Genomic DNA, 11,865 nt, shown 5'->3' with positions numbered 1-11,865 from the left:
TGAACGACATTTCAAAAAGTCATTATTTCATAAGAAAAGAGATGAGACGATATTTGAAAACGTCGTTATTTCACAGGAGTAGCTATGTATGATAGTACAGAATACGTTAACTCCAAACAATCAAGTTAAACTATCCACAAAGCTAAATTACTAAATTACCAAAACCGCAAAATATATTTGTTAGCTAAGTTTAAACAGAAAATTTAAATGATCCCCAACGCCATTACATTGACTAAGAACACGCGCGTTATTGTCTTGATTCACCACATGGCAATGGCTGACATTGTGTATACTTTTTTCATCTTTGTCTTTGCTGTTGGTAAAACATAAAGTGTCAAACAAAGTTAACTTTTGATAGCGACGCAAAGCAAAGCTCTTCATATTTGCAACGAGGGTGACAAAGCAAAAGTGAAAGATACTATTTATTGGGAGCCTATGGTGTGATTCGGAAGACAATAAATGCTGTTCTGTCACATACAGTTGTAATGTTGTCGGCGGGTTTCCACGTCACTAGCTTGTGTGGCCGAGCGGTACAGTTAGCCGTGCTGTGATCCCGCCATTCGGGCTTAAATCTTGTCCTTTTACTTCTCAATTTGCGAGTTAAAACATGTTGAATATTTACTTGTACATTTAGGATTGCATCTTCTTGGGTTCAAGATCAACTCGTTTTGAGCACAAAATCAACACAAACCCTTTTTGCTACATGCGATTGTCTATCAATATGGCAACCAGTGGAAATCGACGGTGAAGACACTACAGAAATTGCAACTTTAAAATCACTTTTGTGTTCGTTTCGTTGAAGAGAACGCACGTATTGACACAGCTGTAATGGCTGTATTAGTCTTTCTGCTTATTCATTGAATATATTAACACAGTTTTTGCTTTTAAGGTTTTTAATTGGTTGAGTTTGAAGTACGTTTTTAGCAATATCCAACAATATATATATTGCAGAAGTAAAAAAGCGAATACTGCTGACTGTTATTTAAAAATGGAAAAACACACAGGTCTTTATTGCATTTTAAATTAAAGAAACAGAAAAAGTGCCGATCTAGAAAATTGGGCAGATAATCCATTATATCACATCTTAATGGCAGCATTTGTATTTTTGCATGTTGCAATATATGTATTTGGCATTGTTGGAAATACTCTTGTGATCACTTCAATTTTAAAACAAATGATTCTGTTAAAGAAGAACTACTACTTTCTAGTCTTACATCTCGCGATATGTGACGTACTAGCACTTCTAAGTCTATTTGTCATTGACATTTCTTATTATGCTTCGAAAAGCGTCCCAATTTTGTTAAACTGCTCATACATAAGTGGCATAGATACTTTTTTCCAAATAAGTGGAGTATCTATAATGTTGATCATTTCAGTTCTACGTTATCGTGCGACAGTTCATCCATTGAAACTTTCTTTCAGTCGAAGAAAGATAAAAATCGTTTGTGGTTTAGCGTACATCATTGGTTTTGTTACGACAGTTGGAATGACATTTCAAGAGTGCATTGTGGATCCTCAAGGTCGTTATTACATTTACGAATTGTGTGCGTTTTATTCATGTGTCTACATTTTCCCAATAACCTTCATGACTGTGACTTACTCCATAATCGCTCAAGCATTGATGAAACAAAGAAAAGCACTAAGAACTAACTCCAATCCGACACATTCTCATCTACAATCCTCCACCAGCTCAAGTCGTCATCGAGATGCTAAAAATAAAAAGATATTTTTCGTCTGTGTGTTCACAGTCCTCTGCTTTTCAGTTGGTCATATTTACCTTCTAGTTGTGGATGCAATGGATATCAACAACGCGCTTTCATCAAATACTTCAACTAATCAGAACATTGCTTCTGTTGTCCGCATTTTTGGCTTACATTCGTTGAATCCTCTGATCTATGGAATACTGGATAGAAAAATTCTTTACTTCTGGAAGTACTACAGAAAATAGATAAAGTTTACAAAATTCAAGCAATTTGAGAGACCAAATTTTAGCGTATTGAATAGTGTACTCCATACATGTTGTTGAAAATTGTTAATACACTTTGGTTCTGATTTGAAACATTTTTGCTATTAGAAATTTAGGATATGCCTTATATCCTAACTGCTTTATATCCTATTCCTTATAAATGCTTTATTCCTATATAATAAGTTTATGCATGTTAGCATCGTAAAACCGTAATTTACTTTAAAATAAAACTTTAATTTACTTTACCAATAAATAGTAAAACGTATTTGAGATGATTATGTTCGTTGACAGCATTTTCAAAATGCATGTAAAATACGGCAGCAGTTTATGTAGAAATTGGACGTATTAACAACAATCCTGTGGATTTAGAATGAAATACGTAGCGAAAATACACGCAATTAACATTTTTCCTTAATTTATTTGATAAGCCCATAAATTTTCAATAAACACAATCATCACGAAAGCTCTAGAAATGCATGTGAATCATGGAAAATTTGGTGCAGGCAACATAAACAAAAGGAAATAATCGTAAGGTTTAGGTGTTCATGAGAAAAATAAAAAAGGACAGATACTGGTAAATGGCTGTGTAGTGATTAATTTTTCCAATAGAGAGAGAAACATACAAAGAAGGACAGATGGGGGTAGATTGCTAAATAACTGTATATAGTGAACACTTTTTCCAACAAAGAGAGAAACATACAATAATTTTTTTCATCTCCAGAAGGGCACAGAAAAAAGATTCAATTCATATGCACCCAAAGATAGGCCATTAGATGCCAGCATCATTAGAGACCAACATCACAACTTTTAAAAACATCCTTATACAGATCTTAGCAGGCGTTTATATATTGTGTAAATGTCTCTCATTGGCGTTACTCAACTTTGTTTGATAACACTGCAATACATTATTATGTATAAACCATTGAACTAAATAGATGGAAGGCTACCTCAGTCGATATTTTGAAGCCAGTAGAGCCCAGTCTTTCCACGCATTTGTAAGCACACGGCCGATAGACAGAAGCGTAAAATAACTTGAACAAACTACGAAGCTTTAAAATAAAACACAAATTCTTTTTTGTATTAATGTGGCAAACATAAAAATGCGCATAAAATTCAAAAAAAATTATCAGTTTGTAAATGTATTTTTATCCAAAACAATTATTATCAACGTTTTTCTGTGGAAGTACAAATTTACAGAAAAACACAACTCTTAGCTCAAACTTACACGAGATTTGGTTTTGAAAGATAAATGAGATAATATAGAATACTTGTCACATCCTCCGAAACTATGGGTTTCTGTAAATAGATGTACGTACAAATATGTATATTATTGAATACATGGAGAAGCATGTATATTATTGAATACATCCAGTTGGATCTTTTCAAAATAGAAAAGTACTTGCTAAAATGTTTCGATTTGTATAAATTGAACGATCAACGATGTTATTGTTGGTATAAGCCACAATACTTCCACGTTTCAGGTGTAATTGTTAATGCTGTCATACCGATTTGTTAGAAGGCACATTAGAGTACAGATGCTGTAAGGAAATAGGACCAGCTTTGCAGAAAATGACATTTGATGGCAGCATTGAGAAAATATGCATAACACAGCATACCAAATTTGGGCCTTTAGTTCATGAGGCTGTCCTTGAAAACGTCAGGCCACTATTGAGAGATAGGAATGGACGTGCTTATCGCCGCCAAGCATCACAATCATTAAATATATAAGATTGTAAATTTATGAGAAACAATGTTATCATCAACATTGTTTCATCAACAATAATTACTCCAACCTTTTTATTTACTTCAGGTAGTTGAGAGCTGTTACATACAGATGGTTGATGCGATGGTTTTGTGAGTCTATGGGATGGGAGAATACTCGGCCTTTACCTGCTTGTGTTTACCACATAAAGTTCTTTTCAACACATTTACCACAATTTTCTCTACAATGGCCATCGAACCAATCTTTTTTAATGTGTACGTTTAAATTTTCTCCTTGCAGTTAAAGCAAAATTTTTCAAATAACTCAACCGATTGAGATGTAAAATACCATGAACATAGGTTGTTCATGCGAGCTTGCTCCTCCATCAATTCTGAAACACGATTAAGAAAATTCATTATTATGAAATACAACAGAGATCTAATTCTTTATAAGATAAAATACCTGACTGTATTACTTGTGGTATCTTCATCTAAATCTTCACTCTGACTAGACTCTTCAAAAGAGGAGTAGTCCATGTATGATTCTCCTTCGAAAAGCTCTTCAGCACTCCCCTGCATTCCATCGTCTATATTAATGCTGGTCACCACTGATGTATTACGATTTTCCCTGATTTCGCTTCGATATTCATTTTGTAACTTCTGGGCCTTTTTCGTTAAAGATGCTTTTGTCTTTTTATACCAGCTTAAAGTCTTTTCTAAAGATGTAAGTTTTTTCTTAAGACGATGGCACGATTTACATGGAGACTGGGATTCACAAATATCTTCACCAACTGCATGTAGTTCTTCAAATGGCGAATAGTTTGCTACCTTAGTGCATACTTCAACATGCTCAGCTCCATCACTAGTAGATGGTTCTTCCTCATCAAGAAAACATGTTTCATTCAGCGATGGCTTATGGAGAGTATGTCGAATAATCTACAAAACTTATATCGAATTTACATATGACAAAAGAAAAATTTACATAAACAAGCGTAAACTTACTTGTTTTCGCTTTCGATCGGTTATTTCGTCCTGTAATGGTTCAGGAATCCCAGCCACGTCAATGGTTGGGATAGTATCTTTCTTCAACCTTCTTTTGAGCTTGACTTGCACGTTCAAATTAAGGTCAAAACAAGAATCTTCAAAATGTGCAGAACACAGACACGAGGTAGAGGAAGCCTCAAAACCCGGTCTATGTTTACGCACAAAATTTACCCATTTTCTATGTCTTTGCGGCTCTGTTTCTTTTTTTAGGAAACAGGTGCATCGACATTCCTTCGGTTTTTGAATCATTGGCGCAACTAATTTGATTAGGTCCGCCAGCAACACAGTGTTTTCCTCCGCGTTTCTTATTAAGATTACTAGTAGAATACGCCATGTTGATATATGTGTTCAACTTTCTACGTCACAAGTAATTAGCATACCGACCAAAAAGTTCGCAAAAATATGCTGAAAATCATGACTTTGAACGTCCGTAAAATCACTTTCACCAATCCAATTTCAATTATAATTGCAGATTTAAAATCACTGAAACAAGGCCTTTCAATTAAGCTCATAAAAAAGGGGGGCTAAAATTCGTAATATTAGCACTTTAATGGGTATTATTATGAAGTATCAGTTTTCGTGGGTGCTCATTGGTACATTTAAATACACATTACCCGCAGAAAGACAGTACAAATATATATACAGCATACAAGCATAGCTAATAGCGACAAAAACAACAACGAGACCGTACTTTAGTCAAACATTGCAACTTGACCTATTAACTGAAAAAACAGTTTTTCAATTGAAACATAGACTGATAGGAATACATCAATTTAATTGTTATGGCTGCTTTTGTATTTTTGCGTATTTGTATATGTGTATTTGGCATTGTTGGAAATACTCTTGTGATCGCTTTGATATTAAAACAAAAGATTCTGTTTATAAATAAGAAATACTACATTCTTGTCTTGCATCTCGCTATATGTGACGCACTGGCACTGCTAAGTATATTTTTCATTAAGATGAAAAGCATCCCAATTTCTTTAAACTGTTCATATATAGCTGGCGTACATACTGTATTTAAAGTAAGTGGAGTTTCTTTGATGCTATTCATTTCAGTCCTACGTTATCGTGCGATAGTTCATCCATTGAAACCTTCCTTCAGTCAACGAAAGATAAAGATAATTTGTGGTTCAGCGTACATAATTGGTTTGGTTACGACAGTTGGAATGACTATTCAAGAGTGTATGGTAGATCCTCAACGTCGTTATGTCCTATACGAATTGTTTGCTTTTTTTGTCTGCGTTTACATTTTCCCTATAATGTTCATGACTGTTACCTACTTCATAATCTTTCGAACATTGGTCAAACGAGGAAAAGCGCTAAGCGAACTCTCAAATTATGCATATTTATAATCCTCCACAAGTGAAAGTCCTCAAACATACACCCAAATTAGTAAAACATTTTTCATCTACGGGGTGAAAAATGTTTTTTACTTTGCAGTCAGTGGGTCATGACATTACTAATTACTGAATGGGAAAGCTTGTATGAAGAACTATCTAGGCAATGGTTGGCCGAGCCAAAAATATTATAAATCAGGCAATCAAAGGAATGAAAATGCTGCTTTAAATATTTATAAAGAGATTTTGAAGCCCCACTCTTTGAGTGTGAGCCTGACGGGCGTAAGCCATGACGTGAGATGACGATTGATTGACGACGACAATAATTTTCCGGCTTGAATTTGACCCATGGATGTCGCGTAGCAACATATGTAGTAGTTCCTAGTGGTTGCGAAGAAGGCAGCAGTTGAGCCATGGGAAACGACCCCCCTGCATTTGACTCCTGTGACTGCTTGCCTCTCAAATTTCAAAATCAGGCCCGACAATGTGTGTAAACTGCTCGTTCGTATGGCTTGACAATAACACATATTTTAAAGATTAATTTTTTCAAATTGACTTTCATGTACATTTGAGTTCTTTTAGAATAATAAAAAAATTTACTTCGAAAGTGTCTCCTGGAAGCTTTAAGCGGTTTTGACGAATACCAATATAGGCGATAACAGTTTGCACTTGTTTAAATTGAAACATTTTTAGGTAAGTACAGCTATGGCCCGCCTATCTGCACTAAAACTGCACTTAATCAACTTCATTTCATCGTTGGTCAGCCCCAATGACCGTGTAATTGTCTACAGTTTTCGTTCCAGCCAGTTATATTCTAAATATTCTGTTGACTGGCCGAACATAAAAATTTCTGAACGAGATAATGCAAAATGTATTCAAGCAGTAGAAAAGTAAATTTTATTCAATTTATCATTAAGTTACCCTAAAATATAATTGTACTTCAGTAGCACTCGAATTGAATGACGAGCAATATAGTTAATGATGAGAAATTGAGTTTTGCAAGGAAATGCATGATGTTATCGTACGTCCTAACTGCTGTGATTTTAAATATTTAATGTAGTCAGATTTTGTTTCTGTATGTTTAAAATAGAATGTTAATCTGGAAAATACATTCCTCACTCGCAGAGAGCTTTTGAACAAGCAAACGAAAAACTTACAGAGGTTTTTCAACAAACCGCCAATTAATGGCACGTGAATGCTTTCAGATATGACTTTCTGAAGAGACGATATTCCTTAACATCTCAAAAATAGCAGCTCCCTTTAAGGCAACTACTATTTCAACACAGAATTCCAAAAATAACCACCCCGGCCCTCTTGAGACGGACTCTAGGCATATTTATTTTAAAAGTACAACAAAAAAAGAGCACACTCGAACTAATATCAAACTGGGCAAAACATTGATCACAACTAAACGCTTTTATACTTTACTTTGCTCTATCCTTAAAATAACAATGAGAGATGCTGCTAGGGTCAGGGTTAGATTATGATTAGTTTAATTGTTAAGGTTAGGGTTAGAATTGTTTAAAAGTTTCTTATAAACGTAGAATTAGTCAAACTTATCAACACTTTGTTATGCCCCTCGTAATATCGGTGACAATGTTAAAGATGTTTATATTTCTCTTCATAACTTTGTGTCTGCATATTTTCTACATAAACAAACTGCTTTAATATTTATGACAGATATTATAATTCGTAGATCGAGGTAGAAGAACTGCTTGAAAATGAAACTTCCAACATTGAAACAAAACCAAGCATGGCAGAAGAGAAACAACGACGCTAGGTTAAAGATAGCTTGATGAAAGTGAACGTAGTTCAAGCACCTAACATACGCTCGAGAATTTTGGATAAACACTTGTCAACCACTGAAAACTCGAATGATTCCAAGCATGTTTACCACATAAAGGCTCCAGCGAGGTAGGTTGTTGCGGCATATCGAAACATCGATAAATATTGGGGGGTTTTTTAATTATCGGTTTAGCGATATTGGTTTCGGTATATCGATGTACCGAAAATATCGAAAAAATATGAAAATATTCGTTGTTTTCAACAACAAAAAGAACTTTTACAAAAATAGGAATTCACCCCCCTGAAAATATAATTTTATCATATTTCAAAATTTTCATCAAAAAAAAATTTATCATTTTGAACAGATTTTCCACAACAATAAAAACTTTTACAAAAATAGGAATTCCACCCCCTGAAAACGAATTTTATCATATTTCAAACTTTTCATAAAAACACTATAATTTATGCATTTGAACAGATTTTCGGCAACAAAAAGATTTTTTATAAAAATAGGAATTCCACATCCCCTAAGAATGAATATAATCATATTTCAAAATTTTTATCAAAAAACTACAATTTATGCATTTGAACAGGTTTTCCAAAAAAAAAGAACTTTTACAAAAATAAGAATTCCACTCCTACTGAAAATAAATTTTATCATACTTCAAAATTTTTTTATATTTTCACCATCATGAGTTGAACATTTGAGTTACCTTGCATGAGTCGTTTTTACTTAAAATATGTTCTTTAACAATTTTGGTTCATCATTGTTATTGTTTTCTTGTTATTGATTTTATTTAGTATTTGGTAATATTGCAACTAAAATATTAACTCGTTTCAGTCTCCGCTTGCTGAAATCAAGATGGCTTCTAACCTTGAACAATACAAACATTACAACTCATTGGTTGCAACCAATGAACTATTTAATCAAGTTACATTTGTTTCATTGTGTGCAATTCCTCTTTATGGATATCAAAGGTATAGACAGTTATTCAAGAATGAAATAAAATATAGAATGTTTTCATTTGTTGATTTGTCATACAGATTGGTTTGTTTACCTCACAAAAAAGGGAGGCAATTTGTTTACAGCGAACATAAATGCAGCCTTTACAATGTTTTTTAGTTGTCTTGTTAGAAATATCGAAAATGTGTAATGATTGATAATATTTTTAATTGTTTAACTAAATGAGTTAGTTTTATACTTTATTAGAAACTGATGGAAGCTTTGAATATATTTGGTCAAAAACGACAGATAAATCCTGGGGATGGGGGATGAAGCTTTCTATGTTTATAGATGTATACCATTGTGAATTTATAATTTCATTGCTATCACAATTTCTAGATTAATGTAAAAATTTTTGATGCTATGAGACGGTCTCATCAATGTGCAACAATTGAACTGGATTTCCAATTTCCTGTGAGATTCAACGTCACTTACGCTAGGTTAGTTTTGCCAGTAAGCTTTTTGTTGAATAACCTCACTACGGTCTTGATACTTAATTCATTTAACCAACAGTGGCATGATTATTTGTTTCTATAGAAACCTATTGTTATATATTTATATGCTTATATATACTATATACTTATATGCAGCCTGCTACATTCCTGAACACTGAAAGTCCCACCTGCATTCAAACTCGCCCACAAACAAACCCACCCGCATATAAGTATATGTATATGTAAGCCTGTGTATTATAGTCAGAGGATTATGGTACAGTTTAAGTTTCCATGAAATTGTAGATCTTTACAAATTGTAACAATTTAGTAATTTATCAATATTCTATCACTCTATTGACAGTGGTGAAGGAGATGAAAAATTACATCCTGTTATTATTCATCAAGCTATTCTAGATTCAGTTGAAAAAATGATTGCTATTCTTGCTGAAAGCTTTGGTGGAAAATGGTGAGTGTTTTCTTGGCTCATGCCAGAGCTTAAAACAAATGAAATGTCCTTAAAATGTTGAAATAAAATGGTACAAAGTTTCATAATTGTTTGGAAATTTTTTATCATTTTTACATTACTTTATTTTAAAATTTTGACGCACTGCATTTTCTGTTATTTTCTAGGATTTTATGGCTTTCTCCCCTTCAAGTTGCAATAATTCCTGTCAGTAGTAAATATAATGATTATTCCGAGCAGGTAAATTTAATTTAGTAAGCCTTAGATCAAACTTGCACAAGCTAATGCAAATTCAGCTATGGACAAATTGTTACTATTTTATGAATTGGATTTTTTTTGTCCTTTTTTTTTATTGACATTTTGGTCATGTTTAGATTCAAAAGAACCTCCATGCCGCTGGTTATCGCGTTGATACAGACCTGGATAACGGATCAACACTAAATAACAAACTTCGCAATGCACAACTTTCACAGTACAACTTCATTCCTGGTATGAATTAAAGCCTTTTTAAACTATTTTTTATTTACTGTACAAATAAATAGAAATTAAAAAGGTTTGGAACCATTGTTGGTGTTCAGAGTTTACTGACGTTTATACAACATTAGTCAGGTTCGCCGTATTTGTTTTCTAGACGTCATGACAGAGAGGGAAATATGTGGATGTTTTAGTTTGTGTGGTATACTTATTAATTGTTCGCTTGTAAGCCGTTTATAAGGTGCTGATATTTGTATTCTGTTCAATGATTTTTGTTTTGAGTTTGTTAACCTACTTTCTAACGTAAGTCTTTGTCTATAGTCAGTGCTGCTTGTAATGTTTTGCATTGTGATGCTCACTTGTCAGTACTTGTTGTTCTTGGTAGTCAGTTGATGCGCGAGTTGTAAAATGTAAGGTATTATCATTTGCTGTTGTTGGATTGTTTGTTGTTTGTATTTTTGTTTGTTTGTTTTGTGTTCATTGTCTTTTTAAGTGTTGTCTACTTTAAAAAGCAAAATAGATGGTTAAATGATTTCATGTTGTTTTTTAAACAGTTGTTGGTGAAAAAGATACGGTCTCAGACACGGTCAACGTCAGAACACATGACAACAAAGTACTCGGTGAAAAGTCGGTCATGGCCATGATCGAATGCTTGCGCAAAAATAAATTTGAATGTAAATCCCATGATACGTCGCAATTATAGAAAAATAGGTACGCGTACATGCTATTGGTCACTGGCAGACTGGCGGCAGTGGTCACTGGTACTTTATCAGTGGTGGTAATATTGATTTTATCGTGGTGGTAAATTCTTCCATTCGTAATTTATGGCGATAACCATCAGCAACTTTTCAACTTTTTACCATCAAGTTTTCACTCAAACGAGATCGCTTCTCTTTCATATTTTGGCTTGTTTCTTGAGCTAGTAGGAGGCTGTATGCGTTGATACAAATCTGTTGAAAATTGATGAATTATACAATGACCAATCATGTAACTACGCGAAGTTCTTAAATTCATTAATAATGAATATTTTTGAAGATTTGTTGAAAAAAGTAGAGTTGCCATATTAAATAATTCCGACGAGCTCACGATCGGAAATTATCGTCGTGACGTCTAATTCTTTCTCAAAAACGAGGTAGTTTTCCATCGTCGTTCAGGATAGAATGAGAACTTCTTCACTATATCTCTGTAAAGAAACGACAATTTTAGTGTTGGAAATATATGTTGTTTGTGTCTTATTTAGTTTTAAATACGGCTAACTTATCTACTACTTGACGTACCAAAAGGTTTCTTTTTTGTGGTCCCTAAAAGCTAGCCGAAAAGCAGCATTTGGAAGCCGAAAAAGATAGTTGTGCTCGACTTCGACAAAGATATTTGTGTTCGACTTCGACCAAGATACTTGTTTTCGACTTCGACCAAGATATTTGTGCTCGACTTCGACAAAGATGGTGTGCGATTTTAAACAACAAATAGTTGCTTTACGTATGATTTTTGTCGACGAACGTCTAGATCCTGGATGCTATAGATTGCAAATATCTGGGAAAATCTTGATAGTGAGAATTTCATAGCGACGTATGCACGTGATAAAAAACCAATAAAGAAAAACTTTGCTATGCAGAGGAAGGTAAAGATATTTTACTCGCAGAATTACTATATAT

At 33.8% G+C, this 11,865-nt stretch overlaps 1 protein-coding gene, 2 long non-coding RNA genes and 1 pseudogene across 3 annotated transcripts; 1 reads left to right on the top strand and 3 right to left on the bottom strand.

Annotated features, from left to right (window-relative positions):
- Nucleotides 1-811, bottom strand: LOC124451162. Its single transcript, XR_006950350.1, has 2 exons — nucleotides 479-811; nucleotides 1-313 (listed from the first exon to the last, which is right to left on the bottom strand). It is a non-coding gene; the product is annotated as an uncharacterized LOC124451162 (long non-coding RNA).
- A 586-nt stretch (nucleotides 812-1,397) lies between these two features.
- LOC124450998 lies at nucleotides 1,398-3,496 on the bottom strand. The gene is made up of 5 exons (XR_006950300.1): nucleotides 3,472-3,496; nucleotides 3,192-3,262; nucleotides 2,914-3,015; nucleotides 1,778-1,935; nucleotides 1,398-1,709 (listed from the first exon to the last, which is right to left on the bottom strand). It is a non-coding gene; the product is annotated as an uncharacterized LOC124450998 (long non-coding RNA).
- A 457-nt stretch (nucleotides 3,497-3,953) lies between these two features.
- Nucleotides 3,954-7,982, bottom strand: LOC124452106. Its single transcript, XM_047002697.1, has 3 exons — nucleotides 7,881-7,982; nucleotides 4,131-4,546; nucleotides 3,954-4,059 (listed from the first exon to the last, which is right to left on the bottom strand). The coding sequence occupies exons 1-3, from the start codon at nucleotides 7,980-7,982 to the stop codon at nucleotides 3,993-3,995; spliced, it is 585 nt and encodes a 194-aa protein (XP_046858653.1). The 3' UTR covers nucleotides 3,954-3,992.
- A 1,187-nt stretch (nucleotides 7,983-9,169) lies between these two features.
- On the top strand, nucleotides 9,170-11,457 carry LOC124451043 (annotated as a pseudogene).
- The last annotated feature ends 408 nt before the right edge of the window (nucleotides 11,458-11,865 follow it).

The sequence above is a fragment of the Xenia sp. Carnegie-2017 genome, unplaced genomic scaffold (genome assembly GCF_021976095.1).
Source record: "Xenia sp. Carnegie-2017 unplaced genomic scaffold, XeniaSp_v1 HiC_scaffold_24, whole genome shotgun sequence".
Taxonomy (NCBI): Eukaryota; Metazoa; Cnidaria; class Anthozoa; order Malacalcyonacea; family Xeniidae; genus Xenia; species Xenia sp. Carnegie-2017.
Note: the sequence above shows the minus strand (reverse complement) of the source record. Positions and strands in the feature narration are given on the sequence as shown.